The 24,952-nt window shown below is 36.6% G+C and overlaps 1 protein-coding gene across 29 annotated transcripts in view; it reads left to right on the top strand.

The window, feature by feature from the left end:
* The window catches only part of CAMK2D (calcium/calmodulin dependent protein kinase II delta), a 305,498-nt gene that overhangs the window by 194,067 nt on the left and 86,479 nt on the right, over window positions 1–24,952 (top strand). For 18 of the 29 annotated variants that reach the window (XM_028848742.2, XM_015139114.3, XM_028848743.2 and 15 more), the window contains exons 5-6: window positions 16,348–16,413; window positions 19,683–19,755. In XM_028848742.2, coding sequence (XP_028704575.1) covers window positions 16,348–16,413; window positions 19,683–19,755 — 139 coding nt within the window. Of the gene's footprint in view, window positions 1–16,347; window positions 16,414–19,682; window positions 19,756–20,690; window positions 20,764–24,952 lie in introns of all 29 variants that reach the window. The other 11 variants (XM_078002213.1, XM_078002207.1, XM_078002214.1 and 8 more) reach the window with 2 other exon arrangements.

Raw genomic sequence — 24,952 nt, 5'->3', positions numbered from 1 at the left:
AACATACAATGTGGACAGATTTTATTTTAAATCTTATGGTTTAAGTATCAAGTTATTGTTAATTACTTCTCCTAAGTATATAAACCTAATACCCAGTAAAATGATGTCTAGTTATGTGGTTGCAGTATATTAACCAAAGAGGACTCATTGTTTTGAAGCAATAATAATTATGACTAATGTTTACTGGATACCTAGTGTGTACCTGACACTATTTATGTTCTTCAACAATTTTAGCTCTTTAATTTTACATCAATACTATTAGATACTTGTTTTAGCAGTTTTATAGATGAGGACACTGAAGTTCAGGGAAGTTAAGTTACTCTTCTGAGTCACACAGCTAAATAGATAAGGATTGAAGACATAGTTCTAACATAAAGTGACTAACTTCTATGCTTGTCATTTTTACCAATTTGAAATTTCATCCATATTTGCTTTGAGATACCTGAAAAATCATAGACTATTTTATATAGTTTTGTAAAAATTATAAAGCTTAGAAATGTAAAATTTTATGTGGGGATCCAAGATTTCCCCCTGTATAACAGGATAATAGATATCAGATCAGAAGATCTCAGTTGGCCGGGTGCGGTGGCTCACGCCTGTAATCCCTGCACTTTGGGAGGCTGCGGCAGGCAGATCACCTGAGGTCAGGAGTTCGAGAGCAGCCTGCTCAACATGGTGAAACCCTGTCTCTACTAAAAATACAAAAATTAGCCAGGCTTGGTGGCGGGCACCTGTAATTCCAGCTACTGGGGAGGCTGAGGAAGGAGAATTGCTTGAACCCAGGAGGCAGAGGTTGCAGTGAGCCAAGATCGCACCACTGCACTACAGCCTGAGTGACAGAGCGAGACCTCTTCTCAAAAAAAAAAAAAAAAAAAAAAAAAGAAAAGAAAAGAAAGAAATGAAAAGAAAAGAAAAGAAAAGAAAAAAAGATCTCAGTTGTTATGTTTGGGGTCTGAACATGTATAATGTTCATTGCTTGACTCTAGTCTGCCTTTTTGGTTGTTTGATCTCAATGTTAGTGCATCTGATTTTTTTAAAGTAATTGTGTGTGTAGACATTTATTGCATACCTGCTTTATGGATATACTCTGCCAAGCCCTGGAATACAGTGATGGACAAGTCAGAACTGACATTGTAGTAGTTGAGGGAGGAGGGGATGGATAATGAGTAAATGAACAAAGAAACCCAGCAAATCATTTTCGTTCTAGTGCTATGAAGAAAACAGGGTGGTATTTGGTGAGTAACTAGGGGCTGATGACTGACTTAGAGGGTGATCAGGAATGGTTGCTATGATATTTCAGGAGAAGAAACCTAAATGTTGAGAAGATCTGTGAGTAGAGATTCCACTCAGTGTAAACAATGAGTACAACCCTGAGAAAATGTGGCTTCAATGAGGAGCAGAACAAAGTCCAGTGTGGCATGAAACATCCCAAGTCCTGGGGTGCAAGGATATGAAATAACACATGAGATGGATGTGGGCCAGAGCTCAAAGGCCTTGTAGGCCAGAAAGAGGAATTTAGATATTGGCCGGGCGCGGTGGCTCACGCCTGTAATCCCAGCACTTTGGGAGGCCGAGGCGGGCGGATCACAAGGTCAGGAGATCGAGACCACGGTGAAACCCTGTCTCTACTAAAAATACAAAAAACTAGCCGGGCGCGGTTGTGGGCGCCTGTAGTCCCAGCTACTCGGGAGGCTGAGGCAGGAGAATGGCGTGAACCCGGGAGGCGGAGCTTGCAGTGAGCCGAGATCGCGCCACTGCACTCCAGCCTGGGCGACAGAGCGAGACTCCGTCTCAAAAAAAAAAAAAAAAAAAAAAAAAAGAGGAATTTAGATATTATGCTGTGTGTTCTAGGAAGGCTTTGGAAGATTTAAAGATTGGGAATATGAAATAATCCGATTTCATTTTACAAAGCTCTCACTTGCTGCAGTGTGGCAAGGGATTATAGGAGGGCAGAATGGAAGTGGAGGAAAACGGATATGGGAGGAGTCAAAGAAAAAAATGACAATGATTGGGGCATAGGTGAAAGCAGTAGAGGAGAAAACTTATGTTTCATCTTCAAAAGGTAAATTGGACTTTTAAAAATGACTGAACTCTACACATATATTGCAAAAGTACAAAGAATTGACAATTCAGAGCTTTAGGAAGATGCATAGTTTTTAAAAGAAGGGGATTCCTGCTCTTTGAACTGGACCAGTGTTACTAGAGCTGATTCACAGTCAAAAGACAGTCTCTTATGCTGCTTTCCATAATGAAAAAACCTTCCCTCTTTAGCATGAAACTCTCCTATTCTTAGTGGCAACTGAAGATAATATTGAAAAGAAAAAATAATAACTTCACAGAATAAATCATAGAAAGTAAGACATTTTACAATGATGAAAATATATAGAAATTCTGATTGTTATTTTAGAATATCAAATAACACCACAAAATCTTCCAAAAGCGCATCTGAACTCTGAACTCATTAATAGCCTCTACTAATTTTTTTTCTGTTCTGTAGGAAAGTAGACTCTTTAGTTCAGAAAAATCCAGGAAAAGGAATTTATCTGACTTTTCTCTCATTTCTCCATGTTTCAACATTCCCAAAAGTTATTTAAACCTCAAATTAAGGTGATTCTGTCATCTGGGTGGCAAAGATTATGATCTATGACATCTTATCTTGCACACATGCATTCAATTATTCATTTTTTGTGTGACTTTTTTTTTTTTTTTGAGATAGAATCTCACTGTGTCCCCCAGACTGGAATGCAGTGGCATGATCTCTGCTCACTGCAACCTCCACCTTCCGGGGTCAAGCGATTCTCCCACCTCAGTCTCCCAAGTAGCTGGGATTACAGGCATGCGCCACCACACCCAGCTGATTTTTGTATATTTGGTAGAGATGGGGTTTCACCATGAGGGCCAGGCTGTTCTTGAACTCCTGGCCTCAAGTGATCCACCAACCTCGGCCTCCCAAAGTGCTTGGATTACAGGCATGAGCCACCATGCCCAGCCTTTTGTGTGACTTCTGTGTGAAAATAACTCTTATAAGCATTTAGTAACCAAAATAGAGAGGTATTGTACAGTCCTTTGAATAAGCCCTCTTTAATTTGTTGTAATGGGTAAATTTATGGGATCATGACCACACAGCTTCATTTCTAATCACCAACCCCATACCTTGCCTGTTCTCTTTCACAAACCAATACACTGTGGTGCTGGCTGAAAACATTTCTAATCATAGACTTATCTGCAGCTGGTGACTTCATGGCACGATATTTGTGGTCTGACTGGAGATTGACCACATCCTGTGGTTAAATGTTATTATTATTTTTTTGAAGACTCTTTGAACTCTCTTAACTGCTTTCATTTGATGTTTCAACTGACTTATTTGTAGTAATAGCCAAGCATTTATGCTTTGAAAATTTGAATTGATATCCTTTATGTATCACATGGATATCTGTTGTATCTGGTGATGTACTATTACATTTTGTATTTTCTGGGTTTTTTTTTAAATTAAGGGACCATCATATTCCTCATCTAATATAGGCTCTAATACTTGGACACTTGGTATATACTTGTTAAAAGAATAAATGTGCAAATGACTGGAAGAATAGGAGTTTTAAATCCTCCTTTTAAAGGAAAATGTTAATAATAAAAAATACCCGTAGTTCCACTTCCCTGTTTTAACTGATTTCATATTGCATCTTACCTTTCACATACTGTTTAATTCAACTAATGTTGATTGAGCTGCTAATATGTCTCAGGCAATGTGTTAGGCTCATGTTAGGTTCAAGGGATACCAAAAATGAGTAAGACATGGTCCTTGCCTTTCCTTATCTTGAGGTTTAGTAGGAGATAATGGGTATATAAGCAGATGGTCTCAGTGTGAAATTTAAATCAAACAAGCACAGTATGCTATGAAAGCACAGTGGGTGGATTTCAGAGAAGTATTTCTGGAGGAAACTTGGGCTTCTTCTTGAAGAATGTATAAGCTCATGGAAAATTAAATCAAGATTGCCTAGCTAGGCATTACCAAAAAGGAATTACATGAAAAATGCATGGTGAAAGAGGCAACTAACCAAACCTCAAGGTAATTGGTGTGGAATTAAAAAGGTAGAGATCTCAGTAAGAGTGTGCCAGGTTATGGAGGTCCATGCATGTCATGGTAAGGACCTGAAACTATGTACTCTAGGCCCATCAATGTTAGCTTTCCAAAGAGGAGGTCACTGATACCTTGAAACTGAGCTTTAAGTATGTGTATGCAGAAGAACCTAGTAAAATGGCTCCAGTATAAAGAACTCTTAATATAGGAAACATTTTATAAATGGAAAAGTAGATATTTAATAGTCACAATTGAGAGTTTAAAAGAAACTAGTTATCTCCATCAAGAGTCTTTATTTCATAGATTCTCTAAGGATTTTTTAAATTCTAGGTTAGCTTCCTTCAACACTATCTCAGTCTGTAATATTTTTCACTAAGTTCCCCCTCTACCTTTTCCAAAACTTCCTACCATTAAAATTTGCTTAAGTGAAACTGGGATAACATGAAGTATATTTGGGTGGGATAGGATACTGTGCCGAATTTATTTATTTGTACTGTTCTTACCGCAATAGTTTAGTACAGATACACTCCAGACTTGAATATTGTGACTAAATAGTCTCCAGGTGATCAACTAAAAAGAATTGTATTCTGTCATCACTTCTCCTCCCATTGATCCCAAGAAGTGTCTCCAAGAAAATCACCTTTCCTGCTCCAACATTAGAAATCAGTGGGATGGCACCATCCACCAAACTACCCATTAAACCGCTATCTTAGAGTTGGAAACACTGAAACATCCTTGTTTCCTTCTTACGGTCCAGCAAAATGGTTCGATACCTTGGCAGCACACCCTTCTCTATAGAACCAGAGGGAGCGAGTGGGGAAAATACAGGAAGAACCAAAAGTGAGGATTTTATGAGAGACCAAGTGAAAGAAAGCTCTCAATGAAAGAAAACCCACACGTTCGGCTTTCAGTACCCATCCAGAATGCCTATGTATGCTTTCCATTTGCCATTGTTTGCAGCCTGGTTTGCATTGTAGTAACTTAACACTAATCAGTAATGATGCCTACAAATAATGTGTTTATTATATGTGTAAGAATGCATTTTATTTTGTTTTTATTTTTTGAGACAGAGTTTTGCTTTTGTCACCCAGGCTGGAGTGCAATGTTGTGATCTCGGGTCACTGCAACCTCCACCTCACAGGTTCAAGCAATTCTACTGCCTCAGCCTCCTGAACAGCTGAGATTACAGGCACCCACCACTATACCCTGCTAGTTTTTGTATTTTTAATAGAGACGGGGTTTCACCATGTTGGCTAGCCTGGTCTCAAACTCCTGACTGCATCTGCCTGCCTTGGCCTCCCAAAGAGCTGAGATGTGTGAGTGACTGTGCACAGCCAGATGCATTTTAATTTTAGGTCCACAGCTAAAGATTATCTTGTCATATTGTTGAAAAGTGACAGAGCTACTACTAAGTGTGAATAAAGAGCTTGTAGTTTTGCAGGCATTCATTAAATTAAATAAAGCCATATATGCCTGTGAACATAATAATCTGTTTTTTAAAAAACAATGTATTGAACCAAACTATTAAAGCAAGTTTCAGTAAATAAGTTGCCTAACATTTGCACATAAAAAGCAACAAATAGTTTTTGATTCAATGAACAATTGATTATTAAAATCAAGCAAATTTATCTTACTGAACTGTTACAATTATTAAAAATGGAAGCAATGTAAGGCTGTATAGATCTTTGTAGGCAGCAATTAAGTATAAATCTGTTGCTCCTTCTTTTGTATGTTAGCCTGAAAAAGAAAAAAGCATGCACTTAGAGATCACATGGGGAAATTTGATAATTCAGATAATTTGACAGATGATAAGCTGTCTCAAATCCGTTTAAGAAGATAGTATAGTATAAGTAACACACAAATATATGAATAAGTGAATAATTTTTAAATTGACAATAATTTGAATGATCTAGACTTACCTCAATCTCTGTATTCTAAATAGGCAATGTACTAAGAAAATGAGTATAAATAAGATTTTAGATAATTATTTAACGTAGTAATTTGCATGTGGGATGCCTCTGCTTAGCTGTTTCTTAATGGAGCTCTGGCAGAATTTCTAATTTGTAGAGGAGTCAAATAAGACTTTATTACCCTTTACTTAAAAGAAATGTATTTTCATTTCCTTAGAAAAATATTCCAAAATTTAGAAATATGGCTATTCAGACTAGTCCTCTCTTTTCAAATTAAATTGAATTATGCAGCTTTACTGTGATGCTTATTTTTTAATTCATTGAACATTTCATATCCAGTAAAAAGTCAGCTAAAATTACTAGAGCAAATCAGGCTTTTTTTGAATGCTTACTAAGTGGGTGTGTATGCTTGCGTGTACACGTGTATGCATGCACACATACAATAAACCATTCAGTAATATTCCAGAGACCCAACTATAATGCCAGTAAAAGAATAAGAAATCTGTTGTCTGATGATATTTGTAGTACATGACAACAGAACACTCAAGCTGAAGCATGAAGAACTTGTGAGGATGAATGTTAAACCTAAAAACAATTACTAAGTCACTTCTTAGCTGTCGACAAAATCAAAAGGTTGGGAATAAAACCGGCAATAACTCTTGATATTTTTTTAAAAAATGATATTACTATCTTAGACATCCCTTCAGAAAGCATTGTTTCTGTTAAGCCTGTGTGGAGATTAATCTGGCGTTATCTTTTTAAAAATGTCTAGATTGACTTAAGCCTTTATTCAGATAAATGGGAAAATGTTATGTAACAAGAAATGAGCTACTAGTTTTCATTGTAAAAGCACAGTCACTAGAGCATATCAAAAAGCATGTTGAGCACATTTGGGAGAAGGTGATTTTTTGTTTAAGAGACAGAGTCTAGTACTTTCTCCCAGACTGGAGTGCAGTGCCGTGATCGTAGGTCACTACAACCTCTACCCTCTGAGCTCAAGCAATCCTTCTCCCTAAGCCTCTTGAGTGGCTGAGATTACAGGCATGCCCCGGCATGTCCAGCTAATTTTTTAATTTTTTATAGATATGCAATCTCACTATGTTGCCCAGACTGGTCTTGAATTCCTGGGCTCAAGTGATCCTCCTGCCTTGGCCTCCCAAAATGCTGAGGTCACAAACCTGAGCCACCACACCTGGCTTGTAAGTCCCTGTAGTAATAAAATATATCCTGAATAATGTGAGGAATGAGAGGAAAGTTAGAGACCAAATAAGGGGAAATTGAGATTCCTGTTTCCAGCTCTTTTGTTCCTTTTTTCTCTCCTCTTTCCAGTTGAACTCCTGTTTCTTCCTAGGTGTTCATGTCCCACATTTCTTCCTGGCCAACTCTTCCTCATTTATGTAAGGTCCTCCTTGGATAGCACCTCCTCTGTGAAAGTTTCTCTGACCCACAGAAGGAATTCATTATTCTCTCCTCTCTTTTCCCTTAGCCTTTATGAGACTATTATTTCCTCTTCATTTTTTGCTTATCCTTTGTATGGAGTAACTTCCTGCATCTATATAGCAGTGGTGTGGAACCTTCTAGGAAGCATAGGAAATAGGGGAAATAGCAAGAATTCTTCATAAACTGCAATAAGTGACAAGATGCAGCAAGACTCCCAGCCTTCCTGGCTGGCATGGGGCACTGACTGGTGTAATGTTCCAGTGTGGGTGTTACTGTGTATTCATCAGTGAGTCGGCATAGATAGAGTCCACATATGTCCCATTTGTGCTAATTCTTCTTCCTTTCATCATGCCAAAAAGGCAAGTATTGGGTGAAACTTTTTTACTTACAAGTATACATATTTCCTCGGTAAATGGGACAATTCCTGAGTCTAGGACTTGCTGGGTCTTAAGGATTGTGACTTTAAAAATAGACCTATGCTTTAGTTAAAGCATGTTCCACAGGAACATAATTTTTTATTCATGTTTTTGTTTTCTCCACTAGACTAGATGCTTGATAGAAGTTACAGCTTAATTCTTTATATTCCTGTCCATTAGCATGGGCAAAGCTCACACATACAATAAATACAGTTGAATAATGTTTGTAGAATTCGTATATAAATGACACCGTTTAATGACAAAGTTTAACTCTCCATGAAGTTATTCGTATTTTCAGGAAAAAAAAATGCAGTGAGAACAAATGAGTCACCCACTGGAGAACTTGGTACAGGATGTCCTGGTATCCTCAAAACAAGAAGGATCATTTAAATAGCTTGCAGCCACCTGTAGCTTGAGCTCTCCTTTGTAAACATCTACACACTCACAGGGATCAACAGTAACAGTATCTCCTCTCCAGCAGAGGATCTGTTGGTCTTCTGAGTACTGAAGACTGATAAATGATAGAATCTCTTCTTGTCTAACATCTTTGAAACTCCCGATGTTCCAGAACCTGGAAAACCTGTTGTTGTGTAGGGGCATGTCAACAAATCAGTAGCTTCACTCATCTGTCACCTCTATTTCAGGATTCTTTCTGGAGTATTGATGATTAGAAATATGTTAGAATCTGAACTTTGGGGTATGAATTCACCCATTATCTACAGTAGCTTTCCTACTTTCGTAACAAAATCTACACATTTTGTGGCTAAATAAATGCTGATTTTTCTGATGACCAAAGCTAACTTTTAGATGAATTACTGATATACAGAAACTATTTCATCCCAATTAACATGTGAAACACAATTTAACTGTGATGATGTTTTCAGTCAAAGGCAGTTGCCTTGGCATTAACAGTGAAATCTTACCTGCACAGGAAGGCTCAGCCTAACCCTGGCAGAATTCCTAGGCTGTTTCAGTACATGTGACATTAATAGTATGTAGCTTATCAGGTGATGATACTCAGTAACATTCATCAGTGGGCCAATGGCAGATATTTTTTTAAGTGATTATAATTTTTCTCTAAGGATTACCCAAGCATAATAAATAACAAAATATGAGCAAAAATTGTGATAATACAAGGGATTTTTAAATGGCAATGATTTTAACATATAGATAAATAAAAATAATCATGTCTATATTATATTGTTTGAAACTTAGTCTAGTGAATGACAAGTGATAGCATAGGTATTGAGAGTTTATCTTTTATTCAGCAAAACTTCTGATAGGCTTACTGAATTCCAAGAGTTAATACATAATTCCTCTGTGTACTCAAATTGTTTCTAGTTAGATGGACTTCTCTATTCTTTTTAAAATATATTTTGTAAATATTCTTGTTATCTTTAGAATATCTGTGGTGCTTGTAAAACCATATACAGTGATTTCTTTCATTTCCTTTGGGTTTTTTAATGCACAGTAGAGTATATAGGTCAGATGCCTTTTGAAATGCCTGATATGTTAGAAATCCTCCATTCACCTCTTTAAATGAATATTTGCTTTATTTATTTATTTATTTGTTTGTTTGTTTTTGAGACAGGGTCTCGTTCTGTCATCTAGGCTTGAGTGCAGTGGCATGATCGTGGCTCTCTGCAGCCTCAATCTTGCAGACTCAAGGGATCCTCCCGCTTCAGCTTCCTGGATAGCTGGGACTACAGGTTCATACCACCCCGCCTGGCAGGCTCTCATTATGTTACCTAGGTTGTTCTTGAACTCCCAGGCTCAAGTAGTCCTCCCATCTTAGCCTCCCAAAGTGCAGGGAGTATAGGCGTGAGCCACCACACCCAGCAAAATCAGTATTTTGTAAGTAAAATTACATATATATACACACATAACCTAATAGTATATATCTGTGTGTGTGTGCGTGTGTGTATGTGTGTGTATGTATGTATGTATTACAGTTGCTCCTCGCTATCCACAGAAGATTGATTCGAGGACTCTGTCGGATAACAAAATCTGCAGATACTGAAGTCCCTGATATAAAATGGCATAATACTGTATTTGCCTATAACCTATGCACATCCTCCGGTATACTTAAATATTTTTAATTGTTATTTATTTATTTTTGAATACTATATTTTTGATCCTCAGTTGGTTGAATCTGCCATGTGAAATCCTCATATACAGAGGGCCAACTGTATATATAATTTAATAATAGCAAATTACTAAAAATATTGGGGCCATAATAAAAATTGATAGCAAATTACTAAAAAAATTTGGACCAATAAAGATTAGTGACTTCAAGAATTAAAAGACTATACACATATATGAAAATTAACTCTTAAAATGTGACTTGGTTATTCAGTTAGCTTGGATAGATGAGGCAGAAAGTTAAATGGTGATTATGAAAACTGAATTTTTGTATATGTGGTTTAACTACATTGTGAGTTACATGAGTGTGTTATCTCTCCTTTTGTCTTACTACTTTAATGGGAGATTATTGTTGCCCAACTCTGGGTCTAGTGTGTAATCAACTCTTTTCAGCCAGATTCTTCACCTCCAAAAGAGTGTCTTGCATCTTTGGGTCTGGGCCCAGGTTCAACTCCAAGAACTATACATCTCAGGAACCAAAGGTTATGCTTGGCAGGGAAGCCTAATGCCCCAACAAGGCACTCACTAATCTATCTGAGTGGACTATTAGTGTTTTTCTATTTTTAAAATTTGTTTTATATATGCACAGGTACTCTAGCATCAGCTGTTGTGTCCTCCAAAGAGTTGAGTGCATTATTGTATCAACTCATCCATGCTCATAATATACATGTATGTGCCAAGTGGAATTTTGGGAAGCTAAGGGTAGGACTGGTGCAAAACTGTGCAGTTACAAATTATAGGCTTCTGAAGAGGTAATCTGACTCCGTAAACCCGCCTCAAATCAAAAAAGATAAGTACTATGGTAAGACATAAGAGCTAGTCTCCAAAACACAGCTTGCACAGCCCTAAATTCATTATTAATATTTCCATAAGGACATAGAAAGGATGCTATAAATGACTCTCACCTCACAGACACTGCAGAAAGATGACTTACTTTCAAATTTGACATTCTGCTTCTCCATGAGTGTTCATGGGAATTCCTGGAAGAGAGACGAGCATGTGGAAAGGCCCTGGGGCAAGAAGGAGCTTGCTATGCTTGAGGAACTAGACCTAGACAGAGAGGGGCCTCAATTGGGAGATAGGTGGGATACAAATTAAGCAGAGACATGAAGGTCATGTCAGGAGTTGGCCTGAAAAATCAGTGTACAGCCGTTGAAGAGCTTCATGCAGACATGTGACAAAATTGGATATACATTTACAGCTATTTTGTGGAGAGTTGATGCGGGGCGGGGCGGGGCGGGGCGGGGCGGGGGGGTGGGGCCAAGACAGGAAATGGGGCCGGTTAGGAGTTATTGCAGTGGTACGTGTGAGAGATAGCAGAGACTTAGGCTGGTGACATTGTAGTGGAGATAGTAATCTTGATTCAAGTCCTGTTTTGGAGATACAATCAGCAAGATTTAGTTAGAGATCAATAGATACATAATAGAAATGGTGATTGGGCCTCTTCACCCTCAGGTACTAGCTCAAATAACAGGTCGAACCAGAAAATCATGAACTGGTGCTTATCATTTCATTCACCCATTTAATTATGTAATCACTTATTCACTCGGAAAACATTTATTAAGCTTTTTCTGTGTGCCAGGCACTGTGTAAGGTACTGAAGAGACAATGTCCCATTATCATTCATGTGCTCTGCCTGACAGACCCTTACACCAGTGGTTGGCTTGATTTACTTTATGTCTTAGAACATGGTGCTAAGGAGACCTGCATTTTTCATTGTATCCCCATAGACTTTGTTCATTTAGACACGTGGTTCCCTTCAGGGGTCCTTAGGGAGCCCCTGGGGTAACTAGGAATGGATGGAGTTGGCACACTGGTTGGCACGCTGGCAAGGTAGTGCTGCCGCACCTAGAACGGGGCCTGGTGTTGAAGTCTTGCCATATATAGGATAGCTGCACACTCGTGATGTAGAATCATCCAGCCAAGACACCCAGTAACACTCCTACTAATGAGCCCTGAGCAGCTTCACACTGACCAGTGACTACTCTCCTGCCCCCACCAGTAGTCAAACTGTCTGACTTTAATCAATGATTAAAGAGCATGTAAGTGGGAATTCTTTATGTCTGTATTCTTCCCAGTCTTTTTGCATGATCCTTTGGGCTATTCCAAGCCCCTTGTCTTACCCTGCTCTGCTCCCCAAATTGTGTCCAAGGGGCAAGCTAGTAGGGCAGCACAGACAAGAAAAAAACTAGTCCTTTTCTTTTCTTTTGTGTGTGTTCTTGGGAAATGTCCTTAATCTCCATTACTTTCATTTCCTTGTCTGTAAAACAGAAATAGCACTAGTATCTACTTCATAGGGTTGCTGTGTTACAATCTCTAGAGCACTTAGAACAGCGCTTGGTCTTGGCACATTTTCTTAGTCTTTTGGGCTGCTTAACAGAATACCATAGCCTGGGTGGCTTGAACAACAGACATTTCTCACAGTCCTGAAGCCTGGAAGTCTGAGATCAGCGTGCCAGTGTGGTCTGGTTCTGGCGAGGGCTCTTTCCTGGACTGCAGGCTACTGACTTTTTCTTATATTTCTACATGGAGAAAAGAGAGGAGAGAGCCCTCTGGAGTCCCTTTGGTAAGGGCACCAAATGAGGGCTCTACCCTCATGACCTGATTACCTCCCACAGGCCCCACCTCCTAATATCAGCACTTTGGGGGTTAGGATTTTAACCTATTAATTGAGGACAGGGCACAAATATCCAAGTAGTTGCACACACAATAAGCACCCAATGGATATTTGTTGTTATTGTTCAACAAGTGGAAGACAGTGTGTTGGATGACCATGCAGGTGACACAGATGAATATGTCACCATTACAACTTCTGCCTTCATCACTAAATGAAGACATACCAATTGCTTAAATGCAAGGCAGCATGAGATATGTTTTTTGACAAACAAAAATCTGATGGTGGTAATTCTTTGTTTAACTGCTTAATGAGCCTCTGTTACCTCTGCTCAGAGGCTTGGATTTCAGGTCTGGCAATTTCATCTCACTAGGCTTGTTCTTCAGCTTCAGCTTTAAGTTAATTTCCCAGGGGAAATTACTCATTTTTCCAGGAGTTAGTCCCAATCCTACCTTAGCAAGATTGCCTCCTACTTGTGCATTAACTAGGTGCTGCTCTTGGTTCCTGTTTTGCGTCGGCTCCAACCTGAAGTTCCTGGCTTTCCCCCACCACCTTGAGCACTGCTTTTAATCTCCAAGTCAGGGCTATTCCTTCGGTTAATGTGGCACCATTTTTTTTTTTAATTCCAGTCTTTGACTCTACTTGCTGCTCAACCTTATGGTCAAAGATCTATTACTGATGAAATTTTACGAATGTAGTATTCTGGATGAAACTAATTTTAACCATTTCTGATGTGAGTTACAAATTGTACACTAGAAACAAAAGAACAATTTATTGTACAGGGTAATACAGTGTGAATCAACATCACTATAAATAACAGCAATAACACAAATATTTATCTTTCTGATATATAGTCTCATCTTTTCATGTTCTAGAGTTATCTTTTTTTGCTTGTGAGCCCTAATGTTCTGGAGATACATAAATGGTAATTAATGCTCCAAATTTATAATTGATATGCTTCATATCATAGTAGAACTCTGACATCAATATATTCACAAAATCTCTAATTAGTTAATTAACAGTTTATTCATGAAACTGATTTAATTTGGGCACTATATGATATTTCACACAACACACTAAACATTTTCAAAAATATGTAGTAACTATGGCTTAACTTTGTGTTCTATTAAACAGCAATGTAAGTATAGAAATATGTTAAAGTTAGAAAATTCAGTAACTTCTCTTCAAGACATTGAATTCTATTAAAACTGCCATTTTTTTCTTTTCAGACATTTATCATACGTATAGAAGAAATAAAATGGTTTCATTTGTGTAAAGATATTTTTAAATATTGGGAAAAATGAACGCTAGGAGAGAGAATGTTGTCAGACACAGTTAACTACATAATCTAAAACTCAACATGAAGCTCTACACCCCTCAAATTTGTCTAAAGCTATTATGATTTATTGAAAACTACCAGAATGCTAGTCCCCCTGACTTTCAAATTTTCTCCTTTAAATATGAACCCCTTAGGAAATGAAACCTATTGCCATGTATAACTAAACTTTGGTATGTGTATGATTTTTTTTAAGCTCAGGTAAAGTCCAGACTTACAGTAAATGAAATGGATAGCATGATTCTGTAAGTGGGTTAATTCCTTTAATCATTATTTCAAGAGTCATTAATTAAGCAAATATGTATTATTGCTAGGTTAGATGCTAACATAACAAAGATCAGTAAGTTGATAGCCCAGTGATCCAGGATCTGGTATTTCTCATAGGGCAAATAATATGTTTAAGGAGCCTATAAATAGCAACAATTTTATTAATGTCAGTAGACTTTAATCAATGTTTATTAAACATTTTAACAATCCCAAATTGTCTAATATATGTAGGTTTTCTAGGTACTTATGATCAAAAACAAGGATAACTATGAGTACATATTATATCTATAATACATTAGTCACATTCAAAGGAAGAAATCTCACAAAATCATCACTATACAGGCAGCAGTAGATTTGTTGAAAGTGTTTTTTGTCTAATTATTTTGCATTGTAATTTATGTGAGGTACATTGTGTGATAGCCTTATTATAGATTCTAACTGGAATAAATAGCTATGCTATTAAATGGAATTATGTACATGTAACCATGATTTTTAGAACATGCCTATATGAAGATTTATATGATAATTTTAGGTAAACATTTTATATGTAAAAATAATAGAATTGGAAGTAATGACTGACATTAAAGGACTTTGAAGTATCCAGAATGCAATTAAGAGAGGCAGAAGTTGCATAAATGTTCAAACATATTTATAATTTTTAGTATCCCATCTTTTCATTTTGGGAAGGAGAATAAGGGAGAGAATACTAACTGGTGATCTCTAAAACATGCTATCCTTTGATGATGTTTCAGAACTTAATAAAGCAAAAAAGCAAACAAGTGAACAAAAAGAAAAACGAATTTAGCATCCTTTTATCTCACTCTATAGTGTTATACATGAAGCTCTATACCTTTACTTGATGCTTTTCCAAATGACTCATGCCTTCTAAACTGGAAAGACTGGCAATGTCATTATTGGAAAATCTGCACTGTGGAGTGGTTGAGGGCATGAGCTGTGGAGTCAATGGCCTGCCTGTGTCACTAAAGACTGTGTGATCTTGGGCAAGTTACTTAACTTCTCTGGGCCTCCATTTTCTCATCAATAAACTGGGAGGGGAATTGCTTGGCGGGCAATTGTGGGGATTTATGAGTTAATATAATGCTTAGTACAATGTGTGGTTTATTGTAAGAACTCAGCAAATGTTAGCTCTTACAAGGTTAAATCCCAAAGATGAAATATCCTTTTAAAATCAAGCCAGATCATAGCAGAAGAAGAAATGGTTGATAAATGAGAAAATGGTCTACCTTACTAATAACCAAGAAATTCATATTAACGTGAATTTTCCACAATTGAATAGGTGTTTATTTATTAATAATAACTATGATCAGTAATGATTTGGGCCTGTGGGCACCTTCATAATGTTGGGGGTGCAACCATTTTGGAAGGCGATTTGCCCTGTCTGCTCTACAAAATTTTAAACGTGGGTACTCTTTCACCCAGTAATTTTACCTGTAAGAATTTCTCTTGTAGAAATACCCTCTAATATGCATATATATGTGTGTGCACGCATGTATGTACACACATGCATATCTCTATTGATTGCTATGTTACATTAAATTGGGGGAAAATGCTTCTGATATGACATCATGCCCATAATTTAATGTAAAATGACAAATATAATTAGCTTAATTATTTATATATAGTACGTGATCCCACTTTTGTGGGAAAAGTATCTACTTTTATGTGTGTGTTTTCAAGGGGAAAAATGTATCTTTAAGGATGCACACATGCAAAAATAGCAAAAGGATACAGGGAAGGATACAGCCTGCAAACTCATACTCAATAGCTATGATGTGTATCATCTCCTTTCGTTTAGAAAATGTTTCTAAACTGTGCCAAAATTTTGTCAGGTATCCATTAATATTTGAAAAATTGAAATGAAAACCATTTTCTGTAAAAGATATTGCCTAATATATTTATGGCATACAGAAAATTGTGACCTCGTGTCTGATGATAGACAAATAAAAAATATTAAAATGTTTACTATAATATAGATTTGACTTTTGAAGAGTCTTAAGGTTTAAAATGTTTTGATAACTTTTTAAATCATCTAAGAAAAAAATCTATATGAACACATTTGCAAATCTATTGATGCTTATTTTTTTCTTCTTTTTAAATGCGATTATCTTTTTTTGTCTTCCCAGAGTTACCGGAGGTGAACTGTTTGAAGACATAGTGGCAAGAGAATACTACAGTGAAGCTGATGCCAGGTAAGTGACTTGCCCTGGGCAAGATACAAGACTCGACATTCAAATAATACTTTTTCAGTATATTTCTTTACAAATGCATGTTTGTACAAACAAATGTTTTAAGGATCTCCAGGATGATTCTTAGAAAAAAAAAAAAACTATGAATCTGGTCTATATTTTTATTTAACATCTGTAGTTAGATTACATATTTTATCAAAAACAACAAGAAAACACAAAGCAAAACACCCCACCTAACTGGAATGACTTCTGCTAAAGCAATATATTTTTTAGTAAAGGTCAGAGATCAGAGATTGAAATCCTCTGATCCCTAGATAGATTCTAGGTTGCCTAGTGTTAGCCAGTAGTCACATGTGGCTATTGCAATTTCAGTTAATTAAAATTAGATTAAATTAAAAATGTATTTCTCAGTTGGTCTGACCACGTAGCTGGTCTAACCAACTGCCTAGTAGCCACAAGTGTCTAGTAGCTACCAATTGACCAGACCAGATATATAACATTTTCATCATCACAGAAAGTTCTACTGAACAATGAATATCTAATCACAAAGCAGAAACAGACTGAAGAAAGTCTCAGTGGTCTTTTTAAGGAACTATTATTAGCTAATTAACTCTTTGGAAATTTCATTAAAACCCTTGGACCTCTGAGTTGAAAAATACTTAATTCAAGCACTTAAGAGAGTTCAAGAGTAATTTTTCTATCTTGTTAATTGGCAAAATCTTTACAAAAGTTAAAAAAAGACTAAGTTTTTTGTCTAATTTGCAACTTCCTAGGCTACCCAAAGCAACATTTTTGGAGTGGAGTAACATTAACCACTTGCTTAGATATTACTTAGACTGCATGGTGTTAATTTTCCTCTGTACTTTTATATATTCTGTAACTGTCATTTAATTTAAAAAATCTGATCAAGAGTGATTGGCTCATTATTAGCAATGTAAATGAGGTGTTTGGGGGCAGAGATTGAATCTGCCTCCATTCTGTAATGCCGTCGGAGCTTCCCAAGGCTTGCTGATCCCATTGTAGCCTGACCCTCAACAGATGTCCAGCTGATGTTAAGGTTCCCAGCCCCTCCTTGCCCTCAGAGGCACACTTCTAAGTTTCTAATTTTTCTTCTTGGTTTAATGAACTGTTTATGGCAGTTTGCGAATCTATCCGTATATGACTACACTCTAATTTTTTAATGTAATTTTTATGGGCAAAGTCAAATAGAAAATTCTGTGTAATTTATACTATGATGAGTGAATCATCACTTGCTCAGTTTACCCCAAATCCCCACATTAGGGTCCTGAAAGGGGCCTAGGGGAACCTCTGGAAGTAGCTATTTGGCCACTTGCCAAGAAACAGTAATACTTTTAATCAAGGTACTAAACTGGGGAATTTCATTTATTTTGCCCTTCAAAGTTATGTTAAACAGGCTGTTACTTGGTTTGAAAAATACTGGTTGAAATTAAAATAGAGACCGTTTTTACTGCTAAAGAGCCCTAAGATATTTTTTTATGAAAGCTCTCAGACAAAATTAAAGAGAACGAACATTTCCTTCTAACTACAAGAATAAGGAGGCTATTTCTCAGTCAGATGTGGTGGCCCACTCCTATAGTCCCAGAACTTTGGGAGGCCAGGGTGGGAGGAATGCTCGAGCCCAGGAGTTCGAGACCAACCTGGGCAACATGGTGAAACCCCCTCTCTACTGAAAATATAAAATTAGCCAGGTGTGGCAGCACGCTTCTGTAGTCCCAGATAATCCGGAGGCTGAGGCAGGAGAATCCCTTGAATCTAGGAGGTGGAGGCTGCAGAGATCATGCCACTACACTCCAGCCTGGGCAACAGAGTGAGACCCTGTCTCAAAAGAGGATATTTGATTGTCAAGAAAATGGTAAAAAATTTTTACTAGTTCTCAAAAATGTAAGAATTGAATCCATTCTCACTAGTAATATCTTCTGTTATTCCCAAGATTCAATAATTTATCCTTGTTGTTTGAGAACAGTAAGAGAAATATTCCTAAAGAGTAGTGCAAAGTGAACATTATTGTAAAAGAAAAAAGATTCCTATGGTTTAAAAATAATGACCAATACTTAAATAAGCAATGTAGTCAACAGCAATGAATGTGAGACCCTTTTAGTCGTGTTATTATTAAGAGAACTAGAAAAATCATAGTCATGATCAATTTTTAAATTATTTACATTGTAGTAAATCAGAGGGTGATTACTTTTTTAAATTCAAGATTTTTCTTTGGAATAATATTATTTTATACATTAAACAGTTGAAAATGTCCTTACTAAAATGTTTGCTTCATCTTTCAATGAATAAATGTAGTTCAGGACATACTTTGGATTACATTTGGATTACACAGTGAACTTATACAAAACTCATCACTGTGATATGTTCTACATTATTGTATGTCAGATGAAGCTCACAGGACCTTATAGGTGCCAAACAAGGATTTCTCCTCTCTAATTAGCAGTCCATTTGACATCAGTGAACCTTTAATAAGAATAGCATAAAATGTGCATTTTGATATAGTATGAAGCAAAAGTTTTTCTTCACTGAAGTGTGTGGAAATAGGTTTAACAATTACCAATGCTCCAGGGGATTATAAATTTGTATTTATTTATTCTTTGAAAGCTCCCTAGCTCTTCCCCAAAATATTCTTATACTAAAGCGGAGTTTATTTTATTTATGGGTTTGCTTTAAATTCTCCCGTTATTGTTGGAGACTTGCATTTGTTTTCCTGTTATATACTTTACTAAAGCAACACTTCTAAGGCAAAACGGTAAATGTGTCCCTCCATTTTTTTTGACCCTTGTTTCACCTGCCACTTCATCTGTGTTTACCCTCTTGTTTCAACACGTGTTTAATTGTGACCTCAGATTTTAAACAGTTTAGATGTGTATAAGAAATACCTGGATATTTTATATCTCTGAAGAATTTTCCCAGAACATTATGGGAATTCTTTATAAATTTTTCTTTCTGAATATGGAAATTTTACCTTCTTATACATGTTATTTAATTTGCACACTTACAATGAAAACAACACAGCTCAAATTGTTTTGTCTGAACATGTCACAAAGTCTATGTTGGATGTCATTTTTGTTAGAACCAAAATTAGCTTTATTCAGCATTATTTGATTCCGATGTAAAGCTAAAAACATGTGAAGAAATATAATTTTTGTTTGTTTGTTTGTTTCATTGGGACTTTTGTTTTATTTCATATTCAATGTGATTATGTGCCTTTAAAATGTTCTCCCTTCCATTCTGCCCTTGTATCTTTGCAGTCATTGTATACAGCAGATTCTAGAAAGTGTAAATCATTGTCACCTAAATGGCATAGTTCACAGGGACCTGAAGGTCAGTATATGGAGTCCATAAATCTGAATCAAAGCAGTTTTGTTTTTTTTTCTGGGGAAAGGGCAGAGGGTGGGTATTTAAAATGGTTCCCTTGCCTTTCCCAACTTTTTTCTAAAATGAATATATGATGAAATGATAATGCATGATGCCTCTTCCAGTTTGCTCATCTACAGGCTAAATATACATCATAGCAAAAAGGGAAGAATACTGAAGAATACAACCTGTTTAAGTTTCCAAGCAGTAAACTACCAAAAGGGGTTTAGGGGTAGGCTTTCTTTAATTGCCCAGCATTTGCCTGGAGATAAACGTGGCCTGTGATGTATGTCCGCCTGTAGATTTAAACACCACTTCTGTTCTGAGACCATGGGTTGCTGTAGCAGAACAACTGGTTACACATTGCTCCATTTGAGTCTGATGAACCCTTAGGCAAGAGATAATAATTGCCAGCTAAATTAAAGCACAAGAAGTTAATGATTTATCAAAAATTCATTAGGTATCTTAATTTAACCTTAATGGTGCCCTGACTGTTAATGTTCAGCTTTTAGGACAATACTGGGAAAATGGGAGAGAAAAGGGAAACAGTTTATATGATGGGGTGGAGGCGGAACACAACAGCTACAAAGATTATATTTGTGTTCCAGTTTATTTCCTGGAAGAATTTATAACCAGGAAATGATCTTCTGAATGACATGAAGTATTTTCAAAATGGATTTTTCTAGAACAAATGGACCCACATTCTGGCTCACATCTGGCAAGATCTGATTGTTCTGAGGTAGTAGTCACTCTACTTGAGCAATATGTTTACATGACTGAAGGTGGTACAATACAACCCCAGTTGTCTGCTAGCTCTGCACTTTAACCCAGTCTCTCTGAGGGTATACAGACAGTGAGTGTAAGCTTGGAACTAACACACGCCCCCTGGTGTTTGCATGCAGTCATTGCATTCAGCAGATCCTGGAGGCTGTGCTACACTGCCATCAGATGGGCGTGGTCCATCGGGACCTGAAGGTGAGTAATGCCGTTGGAGAAGATAAACCACCACACAGTTCCTAATGACTGTTCAGCTGCAATTATGCCTGTAAAGGCAAAGTATGAGCAATAAAGTTGTGTGGACTTATTCCAGCACATTACTCAGGAACTTTCCCTCACCACAATCTCTCTTATTTCATCTCTAACACACACTTGAGACATATAAATCTTGATTTATCCCGATAGAAATAACTTCCCAACATTAACAATAAATAGGATGCTATATGTCTTTCCTTGTAAGGATGGATATAGCATTAATGTGACTTTCAATAGGACTTGATCTCTTCTTCACTCTAAATTTGTTCTATGGACATTGATCAAACATTTTATATTCATATGATATATACCCAATATTATGTAAATACTTAGTAAAATTATAAAGTGAGTAGAGATGAAGTTATTAGGTGAAGTTTTAGCCTAAACGATTGTGTGCTAAAGAACCCCATTCTCTTTCCCTTAACATTAGTCCTAAGAATTCTGAGGACACTGAGGCCTCTTAGTTTTTTATTTATTTATATTCCTAAAGACCAAGATACTAGAGTCTTCTGAAACTATAGATGTAAAGAAAGCAAAACAAATTTAATCATCAAATAATATTTATGTAACAAATATATATGGATATCCCTATATATATATATTCTTATTTGAATGCCTACTGATACCCTTAAGACTTCACTCAGCATCTGATACCCTTGAGGACAGAGAATTTTCAGATCATTCAGAAATGAAATAGCTCACAAGGGGAATATTTTTTCATTAATTTTCTGTCTCCATTTCCCAGCACTCTAGTTTTACCTGTGGAATTTCAGAAAAACAGTGAAGCCTAGAAATTGAAATGAAAAACTACTGGATGAGTAAAATAGTAAATGTGAGCACTATATAGTTTTGATTCTTTCAGACTTAGCATTTTCTAGGCATTAGGACAAAGGTGGCAAAGGATAATTTAGAATGTCTAAAACTGTGTGTGTTTAGTGAGAGGACCTAGACTTATTTCTCACGTGCAGACTTTTCTGGTTATAAAAAATTGTAAATCCATATTTCCAGTCACTTAATGTTCTAGAAGACTATATCTCTAAACCGATTACATGAAAATGTGATTTATAAGCAAAACATTGCCTTAGTTTTCTGCAATCTTCTTTTGATTTCATTTAATTCTGAGAGTTTTAAATATCAAAAGCAGGCCAGATGCGGTGGCTCATGCCTGTAATCCCAGCACTTTGGGAGGCCGAGGAGGGTGGATCAGGAGGTCAGGAGATCAAGACCATCCTGGCTAACACGGTGAAGTGCCGTCTCTACTAAAAATACAAAAATAAAATAAAATAAAATAAAATAAAATAAATATCAAATGCAAAGGTATGGTTAAGGGCATTTTCTTCTGAAGAGCCAAGATAGGACTATATATCTGCTAACACTTACCAAATGTACCCATTAGTATAAAGCAAAAACAGTATGTTTCTTTGAAAATTCATGTATTTTGCAGTCACCTCAAAAATTCTTTACTGGCCATTTACAGACAGAGCCCCTTTTGTTACCTCTCAGAACCGATAGCACTACTTTCCTTTTAAGTAAACATATATGAACATGCACATCATTTGTGCAATTTTTTTTCAGATACTTCTATAAATTTATTATTTGAAACATTTTACTCCATGTTATATAACCATAAGTGGACTTTAAAAGCCAAGTATAAAAAAATGTGAATCCTCTTCCATAACTTTAAAGTTATTTTTTGTGGAATTATAATATGGGACTTCTCTAAGCATTTGGACTCAGGTGAGCCCTTCAAAGACTGGAACTTTAATAGGACATGGACTGTGAAGAAAAATATATTCTCTGACATATGAGCTAACATCACTAATTAAAAACTTCAGCAGATGATTTTTAGGGAGGCTTACCAGCAAAAGAAATAACTTGCTGCATTCCCCATCAGATTTCTTTAAGGCAGGGAAAGTACTTTTGCTCTCCATTCTTATTCTGATTCTGAGAAAGGACAGAAATGAACTTTTGAGAGAGCGTGTTATAATTTTTGTAGTTGTTGTCCTAGCTTCTGTCAAATTGCTGACTTGGATGGATTTCAGTTGAGTCTGGTTCTCAGTGCTTGCTTCAGTAGGCCATTTCATAAACACACTGAGAGAGTTCAAAGCACGTGCATTAGAGGCAGTTGATGTACCTCTTGAACATGCCAAATCCCCGGCTTTGTTTTGTGCCTTTTATACCCATGATGTATACTCTGATAAATATATTGTTTGTGATAGCATGTTTACCAATATAGTAAAGTTAAAAATATCAACTGTTGAAATTTTTATTACCAGGCTTTAAACAAAAACTTGCCTTTACTATTTCTATGCCATGTATTTTTGTGTCCATATACTAATTAATATGCTAATTGATGTGCGATTGAAATGTTTGTTGCACATAGTTTAATTTGTCCACATCAGTGAGAAAGAAACACAGGAAATGTCATGTTTATCATGATCAAAAGCACCTATGAGGATATAAGTGCTGTACAATTTGTATATAAGCCCTCTGGAAGCACAGCTGTTTAACATACTGTGATACTCCACAGTATCTAACAGAGGGGCTTATACCTGGCCAATACCTGCAGCATATTCCTTCAATTTAGAAATGAATGAAGGTCAACCAAAAGTACATCTATAATATAAAAGGCAGCATTCAGTAAAATAGGTTATTAAGTGTTCATTAATATTTGAATAACATAAAGAAGATAAGTATATCTTCAGAATAAAGATCACTATTTAGTTGAGTAACTGCTGCTCATTGGGGCTCATTAGACAGTGGGAAATTATGAGGACCCTATAAACAAGGGTGAGGTACAACAGGCAATTTCAGGATGTCCCTGAAACAAGCAATAGGAGAAGAGTCAGGGTGGTGGGATAGCAGCGTCAAGAAGGTACATCCATCGGCACCAGGCAGAACCTAGTGGATACATGGACCACAACCATTTGTCTAAGGTGTGTCCAGTGGCAGGCCAATTAATGTAGATCTAGATAGTATTAGGAGGATCTAGTGGTGGTGATAAACAGTACAGTACAGTTCAAGGATAGGACTGTAGTCTTTGGGAGTGTTTGGATCAAGTGAGGACCTTAATAATCAAAATGGCAAAAGATGCCATTTATCAAGCAGTTACCATGTACCCTGCATTGTCTTATCATACAGTCTTCAGAACTTTATGAGGAAGGCGCTCTGATCATTCCCATAGTACATAAATGAAAATTTAGCAAACACAAGTGAAAGAACTTAAGATCACTCAGCTAGTAAAATATGATTGATGCCTAAGAAATTTGATTCCAAGTCTGCATGCTTAATCACTACTACTTCTCAGTTTAGTTAGTTGGATGAATTAAAAGCCTGTAAAGAGACCAAAGAATGAGTCAAAACAATGATAGGAAAATAATTTTGCTAGCAACATTCAGAATAATTTGGGAAAATGGTTCTAAGTTTAGTGAATCAAAAGGTTAAAATAGTCCTGCCTACGGGCCTTCCAGAGATAAACAAAATCTGTATCATTAGGAATAAAGAAAATGATATAACGTAGAGTAGGGGCAGTACAATTTGGCAGTAGACAGGTATATGAAGTAAAACTTTTTCATTTAGAAAATCAGTAAGGTAGCATTGACCACAGCCTTTGGAAAACGAGACAAAGAAGAATAAAATGCATTTGCCACATTTGATTGCTGCATGAAGACAATTAATATCGGGTGCTTAAAAATATAGATTCTTTATAAAGAGCTGAGTGCTGTAACTCAGTGTTGGATATTTGTGAATTGGTGGTTTAAAGTTCAAATACAAAAAGAGAAGAATGAATATTCATCAAACATTCCTTCAGCAGCTACTTACGCATCATTTTAAATGTGGACATAAATTACTGAGCAAAACAAGAACAGACCTTGTGTGCATGAAACCCTGCTGGCCATTGAATTAAGGATCATTTAAAAATATGTATGTAGGCCAGGTGCAGTGGCACATGCCTGTAATCCAAGCACTTTGGGAGACTGAGGCAAGAGGATTGCTTGAGGCCAGGAGTTCAATACCAGCCTGTGCAACATAGCAAGACCCGATCCCTACAAAAAAAAAAAAAAATCAATATATATACATATGTGAAAAGCGTGTTGGTGATGTTCTTCCCAGAAAGGAGGAAGTACATCAG

The sequence above is a fragment of the Macaca mulatta genome, chromosome 5 (assembly GCF_049350105.2).
Source record: "Macaca mulatta isolate MMU2019108-1 chromosome 5, T2T-MMU8v2.0, whole genome shotgun sequence".
Lineage (NCBI taxonomy): Eukaryota > Metazoa > Chordata > Mammalia > Primates > Cercopithecidae > Macaca > Macaca mulatta.
The sequence above is the reverse complement of the archived record's forward strand: the minus strand, read 5'-3'. Positions and strand labels throughout refer to the sequence as shown.